The sequence below is a fragment of the Toxorhynchites rutilus genome, chromosome 2, assembly GCF_029784135.1.
Source record: "Toxorhynchites rutilus septentrionalis strain SRP chromosome 2, ASM2978413v1, whole genome shotgun sequence".
Taxonomy (NCBI): Eukaryota; Metazoa; Arthropoda; class Insecta; order Diptera; family Culicidae; genus Toxorhynchites; species Toxorhynchites rutilus.
Genome location: NC_073745.1, coordinates 22520505 through 22543685, shown reverse-complemented (window position 1 = coordinate 22543685; position 23181 = coordinate 22520505). Strand labels below are relative to the sequence as shown.

Sequence of the window (23181 nt, the reverse complement as noted above, 5' to 3'; positions counted from 1 at the left end):
TAGCGTATTAGCACTGGCTATAAACTAAATTTATTTGTGTCAGTATATTTTTTACAATATGAAATATATAACCTCACTTGAAGTGTTGGGATTAACTGATTGATGTATCCAATTAAACTCTGCTATCGGTGTTGACTACTCGTGGTAAAAACCAAATTGAAGAAGAATTGTTGTTCGTGTTGACAGTTCTTTACCCGTTGACATTTTGAGGCGGAACCCACTGCGAAAACTTTGCGTCACTATGCTGTATAGGAGGTTGCACTGGAAGGTTTACCGTCGTCGACTCGAGGGGTGATTTGACGATAGTCTGTCACCGCAACAAGTCTATTTGATATATAATGGAGTCCAAAATTGTTGCTGCTCCAGAATTAGACTGTCCTTGTACCTCAATTTGTGAACTATTGCTGTATTTTTATGAAAATAGTGTGTTCAAACATCTACTGTTGGGAATTTGAATCATGCGACGAAACCTGATTCAAATTCCGAATACTACTTAATTGCTAATTGCAATGAATATTTCTGCAAAAATAACCTTTGTTCATCCATTTATACTAGATTCTTACTTTTTCTACCACTAAACATGAAAATAGCTAACAAAACAGTCAAAACAACTACAATAACTGAAAAATTAAGGATAGTTTTTTTTACGAAATTTTCTAACGCAAATATGTTATCACTGGTTTCGACAGCCATTTTTTTGCAAATTCTAGGCTGTATCGATACCTGTAAATGATGTTGAAATATAGCCTGTACCCGAAAGAATGCTATGGGTTTCATTATCCAATATGAAACTTTATTTATATAAAAATGGATTTCTATTTGTCTCTCTGTTTGTCTGATTCTTATGGACTCGGAAACTAATGAACCGATCGACATGAAAATTGGTATGTAGGGGTTTTTGGGGTCGGGGAAGGTTCTTACAATAGTTCGAGAACCCTCCCCCCTCTCTAAGGTGGGCTGCCACACAAATGAAACACAAATTTCTGCATAACTCGAGAATTAATCAAGCAAATGGAACCAAATTTGGCATATGGAAGTTTTAGGGAGCAATCAATGCTTTTATGGTGGTTTGATACTCCTTCTCGAGAAACTCGAGAAAGGAATTATCCGATTTAGGGCTGTCTTTATTCTATCATTTTTTCTGTATCAAACATTTATTCCATGTAACGGAGAAAAATGTTATTTGCAAGTGGTTAAATCTTGAACGAGAATTATTTCTGAAAATAATAATGATAATAAAATAACGAGTTTTGGTAGAAGTACTAGGAAATTTATAGTGAATGGTAATTTTAATGGTTAGATAAGAAGATCAATCAATGAACAGTTTTGCGATTGGACCCATGAACGTGCGCTTAGTGAGAAAATGTAGATGTGATAACGAAAAATAAATGTTGGACGGGACGTAGTTTGCAGGGTCAGCTATTACACTATAAATCCTATAGTAAAATTTTGTTTCGTGAATACGACTGATAGCTAGGGGCGGCATAAACGCTTAAAAGCATTTGTTCTGCTTAAGGGGGTAGTACACTATGGAAACTTGAAAAAAATTTAAAAAAAATCTGACTTAGAATGTTCTCTGGGTAAAGTAGACAACTGTTGTTTTTGTCCCATGCTCCGTTCCAAAATTACAAGCCAATTAGAGGACCTAAGTCTTTGCGTAAGTAGCGCCGATCAAAATATCACGAAACTAAGTTTTGCAAACTGGTGGGAGTGCGATCATTATGAAGGCACAAATTAAACGCGAGTAGGAAAATTCAAAATAGATTCAATTGAATCATCATATGTTCCATAAATTGATAGTCTTTGCTGAAAAATTCAACTCCAATCGCACAACAGAATTGTTAATTGCGTTTGATAGTTTTAAAAGTCCTCTTCAACAGGTGCCAATGGGTAAGACTAAATAATTGTTACCAATAGCTAAGCATGAATAATTTTCACAGCGAAACTTTCGCTGCTAATTGTTTCCAAAATCTAATACCCATACCACAACAAATTAGCTCTGATTGCACTTCATTAATATCGAACCAACAGTGTTCGTCCCGGCTGCAGAGAAGTTTCGATCCTCCATAAAATTACGCCAGCTTCCAATTCGTTTCCGGTACATCGCCGACGAGGTTCAGTTAATTAGGCTATGAATGCAATATTGATTCATTTGGGTACTGAAGTGAGTGCGTTGCATATTTAATACTATTTGTGTAACCCTGGTCCGTGCTCAACAGGTATTAATGTTCTTTCTCCTCCCAGCTTCCAGCTTCCCGGAAATATTAGCCGCGTTTACCTTCGTGTGTGTGAAGTGGAGTGGAGTAGTATTTTGTTCGCATCACTATTCAGCACCGAGCGTGATTATTATAGGCGGCCCTCCCTCATTAACTTACCTTTTTGTGCCAATAGATAGCCGGGACCGGATTTCCCGAGGCTTTGCACTCGAGCGATACGGTGCTTCCTTTGCGGGCCGTAATTTGTCGATTCTGGGGGACCACTCGTATCGTCGGAGGCACTGCAAGAACAATAACGGGACAAGATGGAAGAGTGTGAGCGAACGAAGGCAGGACGAGGGGGTATTATGACACTGCAGCAGCTATAGTGCGGCAATTCCCTGCACGGGGAAAACTTACCGAGTATTTCCAGCGTGTGCACCTGGTCCCGGCCGTCGTTATCACCGATCTGGCAAATATAATCGCCGGCGTCCTGAATTTTTACGTTCGCTATCTGCAAATTGTAGCCCTCGACCAGCTTGAAGCGAGGATCACGTGTCACCATCAAATTGGCCGCCGTCAGCACCGATGTCCCCCGACGCCACAGCAGCACGTAGGACCCTGGTGTGTTTGCGAGGGCGGGGGTTGAGAGAGCGAAATGAAAAACGATATCATCAGTGTTTTTTTCATTACAGCATTCGATTCCAAAATGTTAGACAACGAAATAATTGAACAGTTCACATCCTTAAACAGCTGATATTGTGTTCGAGGCTATGCTCTCGAAAATTGAGTGCAACGTTTCAAAATTTTCAAATTGATGAGTGCATCAGCTTATTAAAATGAATCGCAAACGCTGTTTGGATGAATATCGTGTGCTGTTGGCTCGTATAAAAGTGAGGGGGAATATATACCAGTAGGTAGTTCAGGACGAACCGTACTCACCTAAATCTTTCACTTTGCACGGCAGCTCGATCGAGTCACCGATGATGGCCTTGTAGAGGTGGCCCCGGGTCATAAATTTCGGTGCGACCGTCGGTCCGTCGATATCAATTGTGGAAATGAACGGTTTCGGCCGGCCGGAGCATAATCCTATTAAAGGGAAATGACGTGAGATAGGAAACGAGAACGAGAATTAGAACTGTGAGTGAGGGTGGGAGAGAGAGAGACAAGAGTACGGAATTAAATCAATAATACAAACTGCCAAAAGGCTTAATGCATTGGCAGCCAACATCATTTCCGGCCTATTATTGTGTGGGATTGGGTGGGTGATGCGGGTGGAAGGATTTTATTGGTGTGTGAGTGTTGTCGATTGCAGGATTTATGGAACTGTCTATGCACTATCGCGTAATTTATAGTAGCTAGGCTTTTAATTATTGATGAGTGATCGGCAGTTCGATACAGCAAGGAATGACGACGAATCATTAAATGCACACATATTTCATGATAACTGGATGAATCAATCATGATATACATGTAGAAATACCATCTACATTCATCTCTTAAAAAAATAATCGGTTTTAAAATTTGTAATTTCACACTTTCCAGTTATGTACAGTCTTATAAGCTTTTATGATTCGAACCAGCCTAGAAGGTTGAAAGGGGGGTGTGTGTGTTATAATATATTCTATCCAGAGAAAATGGAAGAGATAGCGAAACATGCCTCGCAAACATAAATCTTAAAAATATTGGGTTGGGGAATAAGAAATGTCGTATATTATCAATATATGGCAACACTTAAACATGTCTTGTGTTGTACTTATCGCATCAGGTCATACTATACGGCTATTAAAAGACGACAATATGTGCTACAAGTGTCGTTTTGACAGTGTCGTGATTGTCCTTTTCAGTCTCAAGTTATAGCGCGTCAAAGATGGAGTCCACCAAGCAAGAAATTCACCATATTTTACGTTTTTACTACCTGCGAGGTAAAACTGCAACGAAGGCGGCCGAAAAAAATCGTGTAGTTTATGGACTCGATATTGTAACGATTCGCACAGCACAGCGTTTGATCAATTTCGTTCTGGTGTAGAGGCTGTCGAAGATACACCCCGTACTGGTAGGCCAATCGTCGTGGAAACCGATAAAATCGTTGAAATCATACAAGTAGACCGGCATGTGAGCACTCGCTCGATAGACCAGGAACTGGGAATAGTCCATAAAACCGTTTGGAACCATTTGCAGAAGATTCGATTCCAAAAAAAAGCTGGATGTATGGATGCCACACGAGTTTACGCAAAAAAATTTTCTAGATCGAATCAACGCCTGCGATGCACAGCTGAAACGGAACGAACTCGACCCATTTTTGAAGAAGATGGTGACTGGTGATGAAAAGTGGATCACGTACGACAACCCAAAGCGAAAAAAGTCGTGGTCGAAGCGCGGTGGGCCGGCCCAAACCATCGCCAAGCCAGGATTGACGGCCAGGAAGGTTTTACTGTGTGTTTGGTGGGATTGGAAAGGAATCATCCACTATGAGCTGCTCAACTATGGCCAGACACTCAACTCGGTTCTCTCTCTGTGAGCAGCTTGACCGTTTGATGCAGACGATTGACCAGAAGCGGCCAGAAATGATCAATAGGAATGGTGTTGTTTTCCACCAGGACAACGCTCGGCCTCACACATCTTTGATGATCCGCCAGAAACTACGGGAGCTCGGTTGGGATGTCCTATTGCACCCACCGTATAGTCCGGACTTGGCTCCAAGTGATAATCATCTCTTCCGGTCCATGTAAAACGCTTTTGGTGACACTAAGTTGGCCTCAAAAGAGGCTTGCGAAAACTGGCTGTCTAAGTTTTTGCAAATAATAAGGGGGGGATAATGATAATGACGATAATGACGCAAACTAAATGGCATCAAGTTTGCGAACAAAACGGCGCATATTTGACTTAAATTGAATAATTTCAACTATGTTAAATAAAGCGTCAAATTGCGATCAGAAATACGACATTTCAACTCAATATACCGCACAAAAAAACCACACAAGAACAGAAATCCGCACAAAAACAGGTAAAGGTTATAACAACCATCAAACTGAAGGAAAGCACAATTATAGAGAGGAACGACACCAATCGGGGTTACATACTTTCACAGAAAGAATTGAATAGTTGCAAAATTTCAGAGGATGTTAGATTTTTGCTATCCAGAGAAAATGGAAGGGATACCGAAACATGCCTTGCAAGCACAAATTTTAGAAATACTACAACAAACGGTATCATACGAAGCGTTATTTTCTAAAATTAAAAAAAAATATCTGAACAGTCTTTACAATATAATATATTATAATCAATAATTTCCTACATTGAATCCTTTGACAAGAATTTTGTAAGTATTATAGTTTTTGAGTCAGAAATTGTTGTAAAAAAGGCAAATTTCAAAATGCTATATACAAATTCATTTTGCATTTGCCCAGGATCGAATGATAAACAAGTTGTTGGGCTTTATTGTGCCAAAAATTGAGACTTAAAAAATTAGTTTCTGAGATATTACTTTTTTTTAACTTTTTTTTTTGTTTTTTTCGGCAAACAATCTTTGTTGGGTGTGTACTTTTTCCAGAACAGCAAAATTAAAATCTATAACTTTGTCTAAGAAACCATTTCGATCGAATTATCCGTTTTGGTGTTATAGTTCATTTTCTAAAATGATACCATTTTTGCACAAGTCTTTTTAAAAAAAGTAGAAGGGTCTGAGCCTAAGGGCACGGATGAAAGTTTGACGTAGGACTGTGATTGTTCAGAATAGTTGTCGAATGAAATTCATTCCATTGTTCAGAAATCTGTTAGCTTAACTCGTTTGAAACTCCAAATAGTAGTCCAGAAAAGTTTGTTATATGTACTCATAATCGTCAACGAACAAAAAAAGAAAATAATCTTCTGGCAGGAAGTTCAACTGTCTAACTGACACCCTGTTATGTGTCACACTGACATTCATTAATCATTCATCTACCAGATGAAGTATATGTGGATCGGTGAATAAAAAAATTACATTTAATTGAAGTTGTTTAATTCCGGATTAAGGCATCGGAAGCAGTAGCTGTATGAGTGGAACTTTCCTCGTTGTTTTGATGAAATCTTGCATCTGATTACTTCGACATAGAACAAATTATTGCACACAATTTTGTATTTCATACAACATCATGGGAACGAAGTTGAAAGATAGAATGCATAATACATGATTTCTTTCGCATCCGCTGGCAATACATATCTCTTTTATTTGTTAAATTGCTCACTTGTTTTATTATTTCCACTGTTGATGTTTTAGGCGAAAAAATGATGGATAAATTTTCCGTCTGATGGTATATATTATAACATACATCGTAAGAACGACTCTGGGTAATATGCATTTGAAAACTCTTATAAAAAAACGTTACATTTTTTGTAGAGTGACCCCCCTATATAGAAATCAAAGGCGTAGTCCTACGTCAAAAAAATTCGTGATCGTATTTAAAAAACAAATACCGTGAAATGACATCGTACCTAGTACCGCACAAGTTGACAAAGTTTTAACTTAATAAAAATATGAAATTAAAACTGTTTCGTGTTGATTCGTGGAATGCTTCAATTGTCAAATAAAACAGGAAATATGAACATTTTAAAGAAAGCATAGAGGAAAAAAGACAAAAAAATATTGTCGTATCGTGATGCCTACAGCAAATTCATAACAAATAATGCGTTCATCAAGACGGCATACTAAGTAATTTATTGAACGGTTTTATTTAGCTTGCCCTGTAATATTTTTTAACGTGTTTGTCTGTGTCTGCCCCACATTAATCCCACATTAATAGAAAGGGCCTGGCCGGGTAAGGGAGTAAAAAGTGCCCCAAAACCAAATCACCAGCTCTATGGCAAATATTGTATAGGATATTAAATAAGAAATTTTGACGGTTTATTTGAACCCCTATGTGGTTTAACATAGGATCTATAGTGAAAAACGCACTTTTTCTTTGATTTCACGTCATCCTCAAAAGCTTATGTAAAAAAATTAAAAAAAAAGCTTAATGTGCATCTTACTACGGAGTATCAAGAAAAATCATCAAAAAAAAAATTCATCAAAAATTAAAGTACAATAAAAAAAATATTGAAATTTTGAATTTTTGTTTTTTGATATTTTAAGAATCAGTACTACTCTAATTCATATTTAAATGTGTTCCTAAGGCTTTTCTAGATATGTGTGATTTTTTTCAGATTTTCTCAGTGTTGCGCGGTGCAAAAAATATTTTTTTATATTTCCTAAGGGTCTGGCTAGGTAAGAGAGTAGAGAGTCCCCCAAATCAAATCACCAGCTGTATGCAAAATACTGTATAGAGTACTTTTTAAAATATTTTGGTCGTCGTACCATAAATTTTAGTCCTTATATGGTACATCATAGGATCTATGGTGAAAAGGCATCTTTTCGTTTTGTTCACGCCATTCTCAATAGCTTTGAGACAAAAATATGAAAAAAATACTAAAAAATACATTTTACTAAGGTGTATCGATAAATATCTTCAAACTATTTTTTCATAAAAAAAATCTAATAATAAAAAAAATAAATACGCAGTACAAAAATTTTTTATATATTTTCTGGCATTTCGAAATTTTGAAAAAAAGTAGGGTAAATGATCTTGGTTTGTCCAGTCGAAAATATGATCATGGTTTGCCCACTTTTTTGAATGCTCTAATTCAGCTCTCCTGTGTCAGATAAGGCCTTCGAATGTTTCGAAACATATAAATGAAATTGCCTTTTACATGATTTATAGTAGTTTGATAGTATATTTTTACGAAATCACATGTTTTAAAGGATTATAAAATACACCTTCTATTTGTGTCAATGCGCCCCTCATTCGAGCTAACTTTTAATCGATCACCAGATGATTATTTGGCACGTATTCAGACCTTTTCTGGATTACAACACTTATAAATATTGTAAACATCATGCTTGCTCACCATTTGTATCGGATTTACATAGCTAAACTATTAAATTAACGCATTTTGATGAACTCAATTCTGATCATAAGTTGTCCAATTCAATAATGTTGTTTTGTCCACATGATTTCTATGGCAACCGCTTGGCGCGCTGCAGTTTATTTATGTTTGTTTATGGTGTGCTTCGCGCATAGCAGAAGTATGATTTTTCTGTGTTGATTGGATTGAGGTGAACACTTCTAAAATGCCAAAGAAAAAGCAATTTTCAGAAGAAAGCCTAAATTATGAATGAATCAATATGATGACAGTAAACTCAAGCAATGATAAATGCAACATCTAATTGTGAATTCGAATGTTTTCATTCAAAAATGGAGATTTCTAAAACCGGACAAACCATGATCCTTTTTTTGGGCAAACCATGATCAGAGGTGGTCAAACCACGATCATAATTCTTCTTTAAAAAACATAAAAATTTGAATAATTTCAACACCTTATGGTAGTATTAGCAACTAGAGACTTGGGGCTTTTCAACAAACCCAAACTCGTATCGATTATGTGTGATTTTCATGAAGAAAAGTCGATTTGCATTTACTAGTTGCGTAAAAACACCCCAAATTGAACAAGCCAAGATCATTTACCCTATAACTTTGAGACTCACTTCTGCTCTAATTTTTATTTAAATGCGTTCGTATGCTTCTTTTTTTCTACATGTGGCGTAATTTTTCCTGAATTTTTAAGAGCATTGCGAGACACACAAATAATTTTCTTCATCGTTTGCATTATTATTTTTATTTTCTTGAAATCGATTATTTTATTGTATTCGTGGTCATCAATTGTAAGATTAAAATAAGAAAAATAAAAAAAATGGATTTTTTAAGTGTTCTTCTCTTTAATCCGAATGGTCTTTCAACAAGGACTTTATTTTTCTCTCACAGAGCTCTATCGTACTGCTGACTCCTATGAATTTGGTCTTTGTACAGCGCAATGGTCTAAATATACCGACAAAATTTAGACATATGAAAACCAAATTTGAAAAATATTAGAGCAGTTACAGGTCTCTAAATTCAAAATAAGTTAAAAATGCCCAAAGACCAAAAAAATATTTTTTTTCGCGCAATCCTCGCAAAAATTCAAGAAAAAATTATGCTACATTTTGAAAAAAAAAAACAACACATACGAACGCATTTAAATAAAAATTAGAGTAAAATTGAGTCTCACAGTATTTTTTTTTTCAAAATTTTGAAATGCTTGAATATATATATATATATATATATATATATATTTTTTTTTTTTTTTGTACCGCGAAAAAAAACGAAAAATTCTGAAAAAATATAGGTAAAAAATTGAATACAAACTAGGGTAGTACTGAATCTCAAAATAAAAATAAATATTAATTTAAAATTGAAATAAAAATTAATTTAAAACTATTTTTAGTGTTTGATTTTCTGATGAAATTTTGTTTGAAAATATTGATCGATACACCTAAGTAAGATATACTTTCAGTATTTTTTTCATATTTTTGAGAATGACGTGAAAAAAACGAAAAGGTGCATTTTTTACCATAGCTTTTGATGATGGCGTGAAATAAAAGAAAAAGTGCGTTTTTCACTATAGATCCTATGTTAAACCACATAGAGGTTCAAATAAACCGTCAACAGCTAGTGATTTGGTTTGGGGGTCTGCGTATTTCATGATCCTAAAAATCCAATATGGCGGCCGCTACAAAATGGCGGACTACATATTTTCTCGAAACCCCATTAATATGAGTGTCAAACGAAAATAGTTGACTAGTAGAACACAGTTTTTTTTAATGAAAAATACAAACCCAAGATAGTGGCCACTACAAAATCATCAAAAAATCATCAAATCAAAGAATAATAAAAGGTGATAGTTGAATCAATATCCTAGGAGATGAATCAATCAATGAATGAAAGTGAAGAAGAATAGAAAGAATGGAACCGTGAGGGTTACAGAAGTAAAGAATAAAGAAAATAAAGAAGAAAATTGATTGTATGAAGCATTATTTAAGAAGAAATCAAAGAATATATTTCAGAATGAAACGAAAAAAAAAAGAGTTTTAGCGAAGAAAAAATTATAAAGAAATATAAAGGAACATTAAAAAAGAATATGTGAAGAACATTAAGAAAGAGCAATAAAGAAGTGAAATTAAAGGCGAAATAAGGGAACATAAAGCAAATATAACAAGAAGATCGTAAGAGGAAAGCGAGGACAAAATAAAAGAGATATTGAAAGATATTATAGTAGGAAAAATAAACAAATTGAAGCTTTAAATGTGTAAAAGAAGACTCTATAATATGAGTGTCAAAAATTGGACACACAAGAAAAAATATTATTGGGGCCCTAGAATACAAAAATAAATCAAAGTAAAAATCGAATAATAGACGAAATATATGATTCAAGCTTATTAGACTGTACATTTCGTAGTTGCTCTCCATGATTGATCTGAAGCAGCGAAATTGAAGTAGGTAGTAGAACACAGAGTAAAATAAGAGAACAAAACGTATATGAAAACAACCCTAAATGTAATTAATACAAAAAAATGTGTAAAAAAATGTATACTGTTCAACGCGAGATGACCAGACTGAAATGACCGAAGTGAATTTTCAACGAGATGCGAGGCATGGCCAGGAAAGGCCTTTTAAAAAAAATTAACCCTTGAAACAGTAACCTTACATCATTCGGTTATTAAAGTTGTTATCTGATTTAACACCCTTAACAAGAGTAGTAGGACTACGTCGAAAAATCGAAGGTACAAAATCATAAAAAACCATTAGTAAAAATGTTTGAACATCTAATGGTTTTCACAGCCAGAATAATGGCGATGAAAGATACCCATAATTATCTCTTGAGCGAAGTCTTGTACTTCTTGGGATAAGTGAACGTTTCGCCCCATCGCTCCAACCTATAGATTATGTATTCAATCGAAAACTCACATCAAAGTTCACTTATTCTAGCCATCTTTTTTTCTAACCAGCTAAACTTTATCAATTCTCACGTTGTAAAAGGAAGGTAGGTGTTTCGATAGCACACTTTCCTCCCCGCAAGGTCCGAACAAGTCCGGCCCAAGTGGCTGACCGACGATAGGAGTACTTTCCGCTCGTGCACCACTTTCAAGGAGGCGGCAGGCACTATCGTGTAGGTGTCGAAATGAATATTCCGCCCAAGTGAAGCGAATTTATATACATGAGTGCACTGCAGCTAGCCGCGTAAATTACAGCTACTGATGCGTGCATGGAATCCTTAAGCAGCATAGTTGTGTTGGTCCGGGTGATGGATGCGGTAGAAGAACCAGTTGCCCCTAGTCGGTTGCTGCTACTTTCCAAGCGAGATCAGAGATTAACTATTGGTTATTCATAGGGGGCGGGCGTTGCCGCTCTCGGGAAATACTTATGAATATTCTGGATATGCCTCGGTGGAGTGCAGACTCGGAACCCAAGTTGGCCAACTTTAAGACTCAATCCGTTGCCGTGTGTTCGCCCAAGCGATACTGTAGTCGAGTCGCATCGATTCTAGGCTTCTTTCAGGTGGAAAATTTCCGGAATTTGAGTCAGGAGAGAACAGCACAAAATGAACTTCCATTAGGAACTAGTTGTCTTGTTCCATTTGGTGACGCAGAACCACCAATGGCTGCTGCTGCCAGCCGTCGATGTCAAAGTGAGTTAGAACTTCTGATCATTGAGATGTGACGACAGCATCAGTGTTATAATCGTTTTTCCAGCTGTGCGAGCGTAGGACGAAAATAACCTGTTCGTGATGGGTGACAGGCTTGTTCATGGCACCACCAGGAATATTGGGAGTGTGTGGGAGTAATGTGTGGGATTAAGCAGAACTTTTACGTTATGGTCTCCAATTCTAATTCCATGTTACGTTGATAATTACCAGTTGAGGGATTAGTTCTGCTCGTGTGAAAGGATGGGACCAAACATTGGGGACAATTTTCACTACAATAACTCACACGCACTGAAGACTACGCTAATAATTCCCGTTAAGCTACAACCGATCCAACAATACAGAGAGACGTGTTATTTACAATCAGGTATGATTATTATTCCGTTCGAACTAATTTCCGGTTCAATTATGCAATGTTCCGGGGGTTTTAATTTGTTTTGGTTCATTCAAAGTGGAATTAGGACGCAAACATATAGAATACAAACGGTAATCGAAACGGTACTGTATACGAACAAAATGCTTCACAAACATATTTGTTGCTTTGTGGCATATTTGTGAAATAATACTGAAACTGTGTAGGATAGTATGTATTTTTTTTTTGAATTCGTTCAATTTCATCACAATTTCTTTAGTGTTTATAGTTATTGTTGCGGAACAGAAAAAATTTTTTTCTTTTTGAAAGCATCTTATTGACTAATTTTCTTTAAGGACTTATTAACAATATTTTGTTTCGACTTTTTTTGTTTTTTGTCGACTTTTTTTTAATATCATAGCTTTTCAAAATAGTTTTTTTTTGAGGAGGATTCACATATTATCAAAAAAAAAAGGTTATAGATCAAGTTCTATAAACATAGATAAATAATTGTTCACTATATCATCATTTGAATTGATTAAAGTCTGCTTCATTTAATATTGGAACAAATTCTTTTGCTCATTGTGGCGCTCCTAGTGGACGGATTTGGAAACTTTTTTCACCCACGTGTCGGGAAATTCATTACCTTTCACCATGTATTTATGTCATAACACCAAACGATAGCATTTTGTAAACAACCGCCATGGAAGCCGAACGGAGAGATAAAATTGTGCACAGTTTTCTTGAAAATCCATTGTTGTCGGCATCTAAGCTAGCTAAACAGCTTATAATGCCCAGAAATACCGTATGGCGTGTTATCAAGCAGTACAAGGAAACATTGACGACGGCTCGGAAGCCGCATTCGAAGCGTCGGAGTGGAACTGTCGACCGGAAACTGCGTGGGAAAGTCATCAAGGCCGTCAAGAGGAATCCCAATCTTTCGGACCGCGATTTGGCCAATAAGTTCCAGGCCGCTCACAGTACGGTGCGACGAATTCGTCTCCGGGAAGGAATAAGGTCATTCCGAGCCAGCAAACAGCCAAATCGGACGCTGAAGCAGAACAATGTGGCCAGAATCCGTGCTCGAAAGCTGTACGACCAAGTGCTGACCAAGTTCGACGGATGTATTCTGATGGACGATGAGACCTACGTGAAGGCGGACTTTGGACAAATCCCAGGTCAAAAATTTTATTTGGCGACGGCTCGGGGGGATGTACCTGCAAAATTTAAGTTCGTGTTTGCGGATAAATTCGCCCGCAAGTACATGATTTGGCAGGGGATATGCAGTTGTGGACAGAAAACCAAAGTCTTTCTCACTGACAAGACAATGACATCAGAAGTCTACAAAAAAGAGTGCCTACAGAAACGGATTCTGCCGTTTATTCGTGCCCACAACCGTCCAGTAATGTTTTGGCCGGACCTCGCAAGCTGCCATTACAGCAAAACGGTTATGGAATGGTACGCAACGAACGGGGTCAGCGTAATACCGAAGGACCTCAACCCCCCAAACTGCCCCCAGTTCCGGCCGATAGAGAAATACTGGGCAATCACGAAGCGGAGGCTTAAGGCAAAGGGAAAACTTGTTAGGAACATGACTCAAACGAAGAACTGGTGGAATCAAATCGCCAAAACGGTGGACGAAAAGGGTGTGCGCCGCCTAATGTGCCGTATTACGGGAAAAGTACGAGAATTTCTTCGAAACAGCAATGAAAAATTTGTTTGTGTTCCAATATTAAATGAAGCAGACTTTAGTCTTACATCGTTAGAAACTCTAGAAACTCTAGAAACTCTAGAAAAAAAGGGCTATGGAACATAGTGTATTGAAATGCATTGAAATCTCTCTAAATCAAAAGACATGATACCCTGTATATAACACTAGAGGCGTCAATCGTTTTTTCAACAGTAAAATATTTAAGAAACTAGACTCACACAAATTGCGCTAAATGTTAAACGGAGGAATTTCCAGGACACGATTTTCAATCAATAAAATTTGCTATATCTCGAGATCGATTAATCCTAGAATAATAATTTTCTATGATCCCTAAAACCTGTATATGCTAAGTTTCATTCCATTTGTTTGATTATTTCTCAAGTTGGTTAGCATTCTCCCCCCCATCTTAAGAGAGGGGAAAGAAATGTCAAACCACCATAAAAACAATTATTGGCTTCATTTGCTTGATTAATTCTCGAGTAATACAGAAATTTGTGTTTCATTTGTATGGCAAACCCTCCCCCCCATTGGATAGGGGTAGGAGTGTCTACCCACAATAGAAACGTTTCTTACCCCCTAAAACCTTCACATGCCAAATTTGGATCCATTTGCTTGATTAGTTCTAGAGTTATGCAGAAATTTGTGTTTCATTTGTATGGCAGACCTTTTTTTTCGCATTCATCGACACTTTTTCTGCCTGGCCAGCCTTTGTATGAAGTTGCCCCACTGTACATCGGATAGGTTTTGTAGGGAATGGTTTGAACGATTTAAAAGTGATGATTTTAGTGTTAAAGACAAAATTGTCCAGGTCAACCGAAAAAGTTTGAAGTGTCAAACACTGCTTGCAGAGTCATTGATAGTAACTCGAAAAGTTATTTCTGAACCACACAATGTCGCAGAATACATCCAAAAGCAGGTAAATTATGTCCCATACGAATTGAAAACGAGAGATGTCGAACGATAATTTTGCATGTCCGAAATGTTGCTTGAACGGAACAAATGGAAGTCTTTATTTCATTAAATAGTTACCGGGGATTTACCACGACAATCCAAAACACAAAAGATCGTATGTGAAGCCCGGCATAAACATCAACGCCGAAGTCGAATATCCATGGTGCCAAAGTAATGCTTTGTGATTGAGGAGGATCAAAAGAGTGTTATCCACTAAGCCTGGTCAAACGATCAATGAAGACTTCTGTAGCGTGAATCCCTTATTCCTCTCCCACATTCAAAACCTATTATTCCTATTCAATTTTTGTGTTGTATCTCATTTCACACTCAGTGAAATGCAGTTAACATACATCCCAAATTCATATCCATCTGCATGTCATAAAGTATGAGTCACCCGCTTTATGACTTACTCGGAAACATTGCCCATGCTGTAACCAAACACCACACTTGTATCAACATGTGTACGCTTCGTCAAAAGTTGCAAGAGTCGGTCGTTTTTGATTATAACCCATTTAAGTTGCGCTTGACCAAGCAAGGCCAAAGCCTGAAGGCCAAGCGTAAAAACTTCTACTCATCCTCATTCTTTCTCTTTCCATTTTCACCGTCGTGATGCTCCACCCAGTTAAGAAATTTAGTGTAGACTTTTTAGATAGTATTAAGCTAGTATTTAAAAATCAAGAAGTAATGTAGTCTGGTTGGAAGTGTGAATAGAGTAACGTCGGGCCGAGCAGTGCTCGATCCCAACGACGCGTTTGTGAATTAATCGAAAGTTCCGAACAATTTCCCTCCCTCGCGTTACAATCGACAATTTCCGTTTACATGTTTAGTTTTACCATTTTCCTTCATTACATGGCGACCGTGACAGGACACGAACCTGCAATCTTTGGATTGAACATTGAACTTCTACTTCTAGACTTCTACTTTTGATCCGTTTAAAGCGACCTATTGCCGCCAAACGTCCAGATCATGCGTCCAGACACTAGACGATATTATTTCATCATGACAACGCTCGCCCTCATATTGCTGTTCGAGTTGAAAATTATTAGGAAAATGACGAATGGCAAAATCTGATCCGCCCGCCCTAAATCCCAGATATTGCTCTCCCGATGGAATACGTCTTACTCCAGAACAGGGTATAAAAATTGGCTGGATTCATTCTGTGCTTCAAAAGATAAAAGCTTCTTCCGCGACAGAAACCGTAAACTGCCAGGAAGATGAGAATAGTTGAGTAGCAATTCATTTCATTATTCAAATAAATGTGTTTATCATGCGAAAAATGGAACGGATTAAGTGGCACAATGTGTTGAACCACACATAGTGAAAAAATAGCATTCGACAGACATTCACCCGAAAAGAAATTACTGTGTAGCATCTAAGGTTTGTGTTGAAAAAAAAGCGTATTCAGCGTTAGAATTCCAGCAAAGCACAAATATGTAATCCCACGATGTGAAATGTTCCAAGTAAGACACAGTTCGCCCCATGATCCAATCAGCTAACAGCATTGTCTCAGCAGCTCAAGAAGGTGTCGGCGGAACGGCTCATGCCTCCATTACGATTGAAGAAACACAACTTAGACATCAAGACGGGGACAAGGAAAAACTGACTTTTGGCATGTCTTCCCGTATCACCCTTCCGTCGTCGACATCCCAACGCTGGCATATCCGTCGCAGACGCTGACAGGCGCTGGCGTCGCTACGAATATAAACATAATCATATTCGCTTCGATTCCACGCGTATTGCGCTCCTTCTGCTGGCATTCCGATTCCGTGCAAAAGTTGTTTAGCGATAAGGAAAACGGTATGTGTGTGTATATGTGTTCCATCCCAATCCTCGCAATCCTCCCAATCTAGGAAAAACTCAACAACTGGGGGTTTTGTTTGTTTCTCTCGGTTTTGTTCCGAGGGAAGAACTTCCCTGAATGCTTGAGAGGCCGGAAACGGGCTGCGAAAGCATTCCCGGCTACCTCCAGGAGCCCACTTGAAGAAGTTCCGCTCCCCAGGCATTATGTTGGGTGTAGTATTTTTTATTCATTTCCCGCATTCTGAGAACTTTTTATTTACTCTTTTCCCTTCCATCCTCATCACTATAATGCACACCACCACCATATCACACATTTGGGGCTACAATTTCCTCCACAGAAACTGCAAAAAATAATCATGCGAAAAAGAGAGGCGCATAAGCAAAACAAAATTGATATGGCGAAGTTTATATTTCATTTCCATTTCGTTTGGCTGCGAGAAAGAAGCCATGAGAATGGGTTTCTTCCTACTTTTTTTCGCGAGAAAATCATGTTTCGATGTTGAAAAGAACCGACACACTTTCCGCTTACCTTCGGTGTGAGGAGAAAACTCATATGAAACATTCTATTTATTAACACTTTTAATATTACATTTACGAATAAAGCAGAAAATATTTCAATTGTGAGAGGAGGTGGGGCAGCCGTAAGGCATCGCTGTGCTCACGTTTGAATTTCAATGAGTTGACGGTGAACATCCCTCCTCTAGCAACCATGGGTGAGATGGCCTAATTTGATAAAGTACGGTTCGATCGGGGCATGAATTTTTATGCCGAGCCTAATCGGTTGCCACTGTTGGGTTCTGTTGCTTCGCACGATATGGAAATTTGGGAAATTATTCCAGGGAACCTTATCCAAGATCGAACCATGTAAATGTATGTATGTCTCTCTTGTTCGGCGCCGTTGAAACATGGTGATCCAAACGGGATGGCGTGAGAAAATACGAATAATTGGGCCAGGAGAATGTTACACGGAAGGATAAGGTTCAATTATGGAAGGGTGGCTTTGGTGCATGACAGAGGCGGAACAATTGTCTTGTACGGAACAGAAAAAAGTAATTAACAACAACGAGGGTAGTTGTTAATAATTCAGTTATTAATCGGATTGTATCACGCAAAAGAAAGCGCTGGATAGTGATGTTCCTGAGTACATCCATTAGTCTGCGTATATCAGCAGGGAGATCTACAACTTGTTAGCGTCATATCAGATCGTATAATCCTATTTGATACACCGGACAATCACCGTCTTTGTAATGGTTAGATTGAATTTCTACTGTTATTATTTCGCCTCACAAGTTTAATGCAGCAATCAAACGCATTTTATCATTACATCCACATCAGGGATTCCAACGATGTACGAATGAGATACATATGGTTGACTTGTTTTGCTGTTTTCGTTCGGTTTGATGGCCCGAAATTCAACGACCAATATCATGAATTCCAACCAAAAAACAGTCGTTAAACGTACGGTTGTAAAAATTATCATATCGTATGTTAACCGCAATCTTTATTAGCTTTTGATTACTTTTTCCTTGTTTAATGGTCGGTTTTATGTCACGCTTATGCATACAAAACAGTGCGTGGTTCTGGCTTCCCGGATTCCCAGTGTATTCAATCGAAAGAACGGAGTTTATGATGGGAATAGGACTCATTTTAGACTTCTCAGATAGTCCAATCGGCGCAAACACTAATTTGTCTCCGGCATAACAAACTTCAAACAAAATTAATTAAAGGAAAATAAAATGAGATTCAAATCATAACAAGACATACAATCAATCATGTAGACGCAGCCATGCAGTCATCACACTTTGTAGAAGAGGCATTCCACCAATCAACACTTTTAATTTCATATTTTTTATTTAACTGAAACTTTTCCAACTTGTTCGACACAAGGTACGATGCCATTTTACGGTATTAGTTTCGTAAATATGATCACGACTAAATTCTGAAAAGGGCTTTTGCAAAAATGGTATCTAAACTATGATGCCAAAACGGGTTATTGTATCTCAAAAACAATTTTTTTTAAAACCTAAATTTTGGACACAATGATACCCATATTGCCTCCAACAACTAATAGAAATTTGATCCTGGGCAAATCTATTTATCTATCATATATAAAAATGGAGTTATATCTTTCTGTCTTTCTGTCTTTCTGTCTTTCTGTCTTTCTGTCTTTCTGTCTTTCTGTCTTTCTGTCTTTCTGTCTTTCTGTCTTTCTGTCTTTCTGTCTTTCTGTCTTTCTGTCTTTCTGTCTTTCTGTCATATACAGAAATTTCTGTCTTTCTGTATTTCTGTCTCTCTGTTTTTTTTCTTCTAATCTGACTGCCACACAAAAGAAACACAATTTTTTGCATAACTGGTGAACTAATCAAGTAAATGGAACCAAATTTGGCATGTGGGGGTTTTAGAGGACAATAAATGTTTCTATGGTGGTTCGATTTGTATGGCAGGGGGTGGCTGCCACACAAATGAAAAACAAATTTCTGCATAACTCGAGTACTCATCAATCAAATGGAGCTAAACTTGGCATGTGCTGGTTTTTGGGGTTGAACAATGTTTCTTATATGATTTGACATACCTCCCCTCCGGAAAGGATAACAAAAAATCTATTTTACGCGGGACGAAGTTTTTCGGGGTCAACTAACGAACAATATTTTTATCATTGCATTTTGAAAAACTCAAAAACTACAAGACCTACAAAATTCTCGTCGAAGGACTTTTTTTTAATTACACCAAAGAAAAAATATTTTAAAAATTGGAATTCATTTTTCTCAAAAAAAATTAATTCTCAAGAAAAAATTTATGGAAGTCCTTACAATTTCCTTCAAGTCACTCATACATCAGAAGATGAGCACTTTTACAGGAAAATAATAAAATTGCAGAATACAGTATCGGACAAAACATGAGGACAACTGCTCAAGCAAAAAAAGCAAGTGACAAAACGTTGAGGAAAAATAATCCAATCCAGAGCTTCAATCCATTTATAATAATTTAATTGCATTGTTCAAAGAAATTTATAACATCTGTAGTTAAAACAATATTCATTCATTAAAAATGCGTTTTTACAAGTTGAGCCCCGAGCGCTCTCTATTCAGCCCGCATCAAAAGTATTTTCACAATATCAGTGTCGGCCCCAGCTTCCTAAAATACTTATTGTATAAATAGAAAATAGTCAGAAAATAGTCAGAAAATCGTCTTAAATGTGATAACATTTTGTTACACATCCGAAAACAAACCATATATTTTTTTTTTATTTTCGTATTTTGTAACTGTCAGTCCCAAAAACTCAATGTCGACCCCTAGGGTAGCGGGGCTCAACGTGTTAAGCATACTTAACAACTAAAATAACACGACAAAAATGAAGACCGGTTTTAAAATTCATGGTAAAAAAACAAAAACGAGAAAATTCTTGGGTTAGTACTTGGTCGTGTAACCTTTGTTACGCATCGAAACAACATTCGAAAGAGTCGAAACGAGGAACTTGGCCTCAATTGTATCGCGTCGTTTAAGTTGTCAAGTATGCTTAAAACACATTTTTTAATGAATGGTTTTTGTTTTAACTACAGATGTTGAAAATTTCTTCGAACAATGCAAATAAACTATTATAAACGATTTATTTGCATTGTTTGGATTGGATTATATTTTCTCAAAGTTTTGTTACTTTCTTTTGTTGCTTGAGCAGTGGTCTCAATGTTTCGTCCGACACTATATGTCTACACACTAAAATTTTACGAGTTAAACATTGATAGTAATTTTTCCATAAAAAACATTTAAAAAAATGTTGTTGTTAGGAAAACTTTTCCCCTGTAACAGTGTTTTTTCTCCGATTAATGGATAACTTGTTGGTAATTGTATGGGTAATTCACACATTTTTGGTTTAGAATTCAAAAAACACGTTTTCGAAAAAAAATAATTTTAAATTTCAAAATAAATCTATTTCGATTATTTTTTTATTTAATTTGTTTGATATTTTTGATCGGGTACTCCCGTGGCCGAGTGGTTAGCGTCAAACCTAACATGCCGTTGGTTCGGGTTCGGCTCCCGTTCTGGTCGGGGGAATTTCCGTCAGAGAAATTTCCTCCGTCTTGCACTGTGGTCACGCGTATTCTAGAGCTTGCCACTCAGAATGCATTCAAGGCGTGTTATTTGGCATAGAAATCTCAACTAAGTACTAATAAAAATGACGCAAGTAATACTACGTTGAGATAGCGAAGTTCCTCAAGGAACGTTAGTGCCACTCAAAAAGAAGAAGAAGATATTTTTGATCGAAAAGTTGAATAAGTTGGTACATTTAATTCTTTAAACAATATCTCGTAGGTCTAAAAGTTCTTGAGTGAAGACTTTTCGAAAAAAGGTGAATGAGCTTCAAAATTTTGAAAAATTTCTCACTGAAAGACTATAACACTTACAAAATGTTGATATAAAAGTGTGTTCAAGAAAAAATCATTGAAAAAAAACATTTTGAAAATTACAAAACATTTTGTCTCAAAAATATGTTTTTTTGTTATTCTGAAAAAATATGTATACATTGCCCATACAATTACCAACAAGTTATCCAAACATCGGAAGATTGACACTTTTACAGGGAAAAAGTTTTCCTAACAACAACTTTTTCATGTATTCTTTGAAAAATTACTTTAAGTGTTTGGATCGCAACATTCTAGTGTGTAGATTATCGCGATCTGAATATTTTGTAAACTTTTTTCTATTCAGAAAACATGTCAGACGCGAGAATTTACACACAAAAATGTTAAGAATAAAATATAATTTTTCCAGGAATCTCCATGCGAAAATACCATATATTCCAGAAACTGTAAAAGATAGAAAAATGACGTCTTCGACAAAAGTCTATTTTCCAATGAGATCTGAAACTTTGTCGAAAACACTATATCGCTATCTTGATTATAAACAAAATTAGGATTAGTTGTATTTTTTTCTAAGAAAACATGAAAAAGTTGTATTTGGAAAAACAAATTTCCCCGTAGAAGTGCTCGTCATCCAATGTATGGGTGACTTGTTGGAAATTGTAAGGGCTTTTCTTATAATTTTTTTTGAGAATTTTCAAAAATTTTAATTTTATGAGAAAAACAGAGAATTTTTTTTTCAGTGTAATTAACACACCAAACTTACCAGCACTTCATATATACTTATTTTTACTGATGGTGGTCAAATTATCGCTTTTCAAATAAACGTTTTTGTTTACGAGTTGAAAATAAATAACACAGAAAGTACGAAGGATAATGCTGCACAAAATGATTATCAGGTAATAATCATAAAATATTCATTTTTTCGGGCTCTAGAAAATTTATTCATTGTCACACTTTTTACAGATAAAAAGCCTCTGCCTGAAACATTATTTTGAACGTGTAGAACAAATGCTTTTTTGCGATACACAATTTGACTTGTTTAAAGTCCTTTAGAAATTATAATTAAATCTGCTTTCTATACTCTTCATTTCTTGCTTTTGTAAATGTCGGTAATCAGTTCATCTTCCAACTGAAATGAAAATTTTTGTCGCGATATTCTTTCTCCAGTAGTTTATAACATTTCTAGTCTAGTTTTTTCTAGTTTTACTAATTTATGCTTCCAACAAAGTAAGAGAACTTTTCTGTTCGGCTTTTGGTAATTGTAAAACAACAATCATCTGATTTGTAAAACAGCATTGAAAAACGTGCCATTTTTTCCTTTTGTTTTGCAGTTGCCCAATACACTCAATCAAATAGTTCCTATTAATGTAGTTATTTTTGATACAAATTGGATTGCTTATATGCAGAAAGTGAAACGGCTCTGAATTTGTTGCTATTGAAATGGAAGCAAGCTATCGAGAAAAAGGAAGTTGTTCTGGCCGTCTTTATTGGTTTAAGAAGAGCATTCGAAACAATTGATCGTTGAAAATTAATAGATATGAGTAAATTAATACGGTATGGGTAAATGCTGAGTATGGAATAATTCAATGTTGAATCATAGGAGTTATTATGCTAAGAACCAATATTATTTTAATTTTACTACTGATCTGATTGTTTCATTATCTACTTGAAGATTCAAATGCAGAAATTTAGATAATTATAACATTAAAAAACACAATTGCTTCTCTTCGTTCATCGTGTACAGAAAATAGTACTTATATGAGCAGCGTTTCAATGGTTTCTTATATTCATTTATTAGGAAACACTAAGCAATAAGACACTATCGTGACAGACATGTTTGGACTCTACAAAGAATGTGATTCAAATGTAGATTTAGCTTATAGCAAATAATACTGACAATTTGTTGATTTTCGAACGATGTATGAAAGCTGTATGGAACTACGTCTGTTATGCGGACAAAAAGTGATTTTTCGGAAACGTTTTTTTCAAAATTGCTCAAATGTTTTCGAACGAAAAAAGTTTGTTTGCATGTTGAGCAAACGTATTACATTATGTAGAATGCAAAACAGCGAAAAAGTGGATTTTGTTCATTTTGTTGTTTTCGTCTCCTATACAAACATGGGCAGAATCATGATGGTATGTTGTTTACTATCAGTTTTTTTTTTGTTATTAGTTAATTTGAAAATATTGTGAAGTCTACAAAAGTTTGAGCATCGCGCG

At 36.4% G+C, this 23181-nt stretch overlaps 1 protein-coding gene across 1 annotated transcript in view; it reads right to left on the bottom strand.

Moving 5' to 3' along the window:
• Nucleotides 1-23181, bottom strand: part of LOC129768226 (roundabout homolog 2) — a 331824-nt gene that overhangs the window by 114593 nt on the left and 194050 nt on the right. Inside the window, exons 3-5 of the mRNA XM_055769718.1 lie at nucleotides 3138-3284; nucleotides 2616-2816; nucleotides 2376-2497 (exon numbers count right to left, since the gene is read on the bottom strand). Of these exons, the coding sequence (XP_055625693.1) occupies nucleotides 2376-2497; nucleotides 2616-2816; nucleotides 3138-3284 (470 nt within the window). The remainder of the gene's footprint in view (nucleotides 1-2375; nucleotides 2498-2615; nucleotides 2817-3137; nucleotides 3285-23181) is intronic.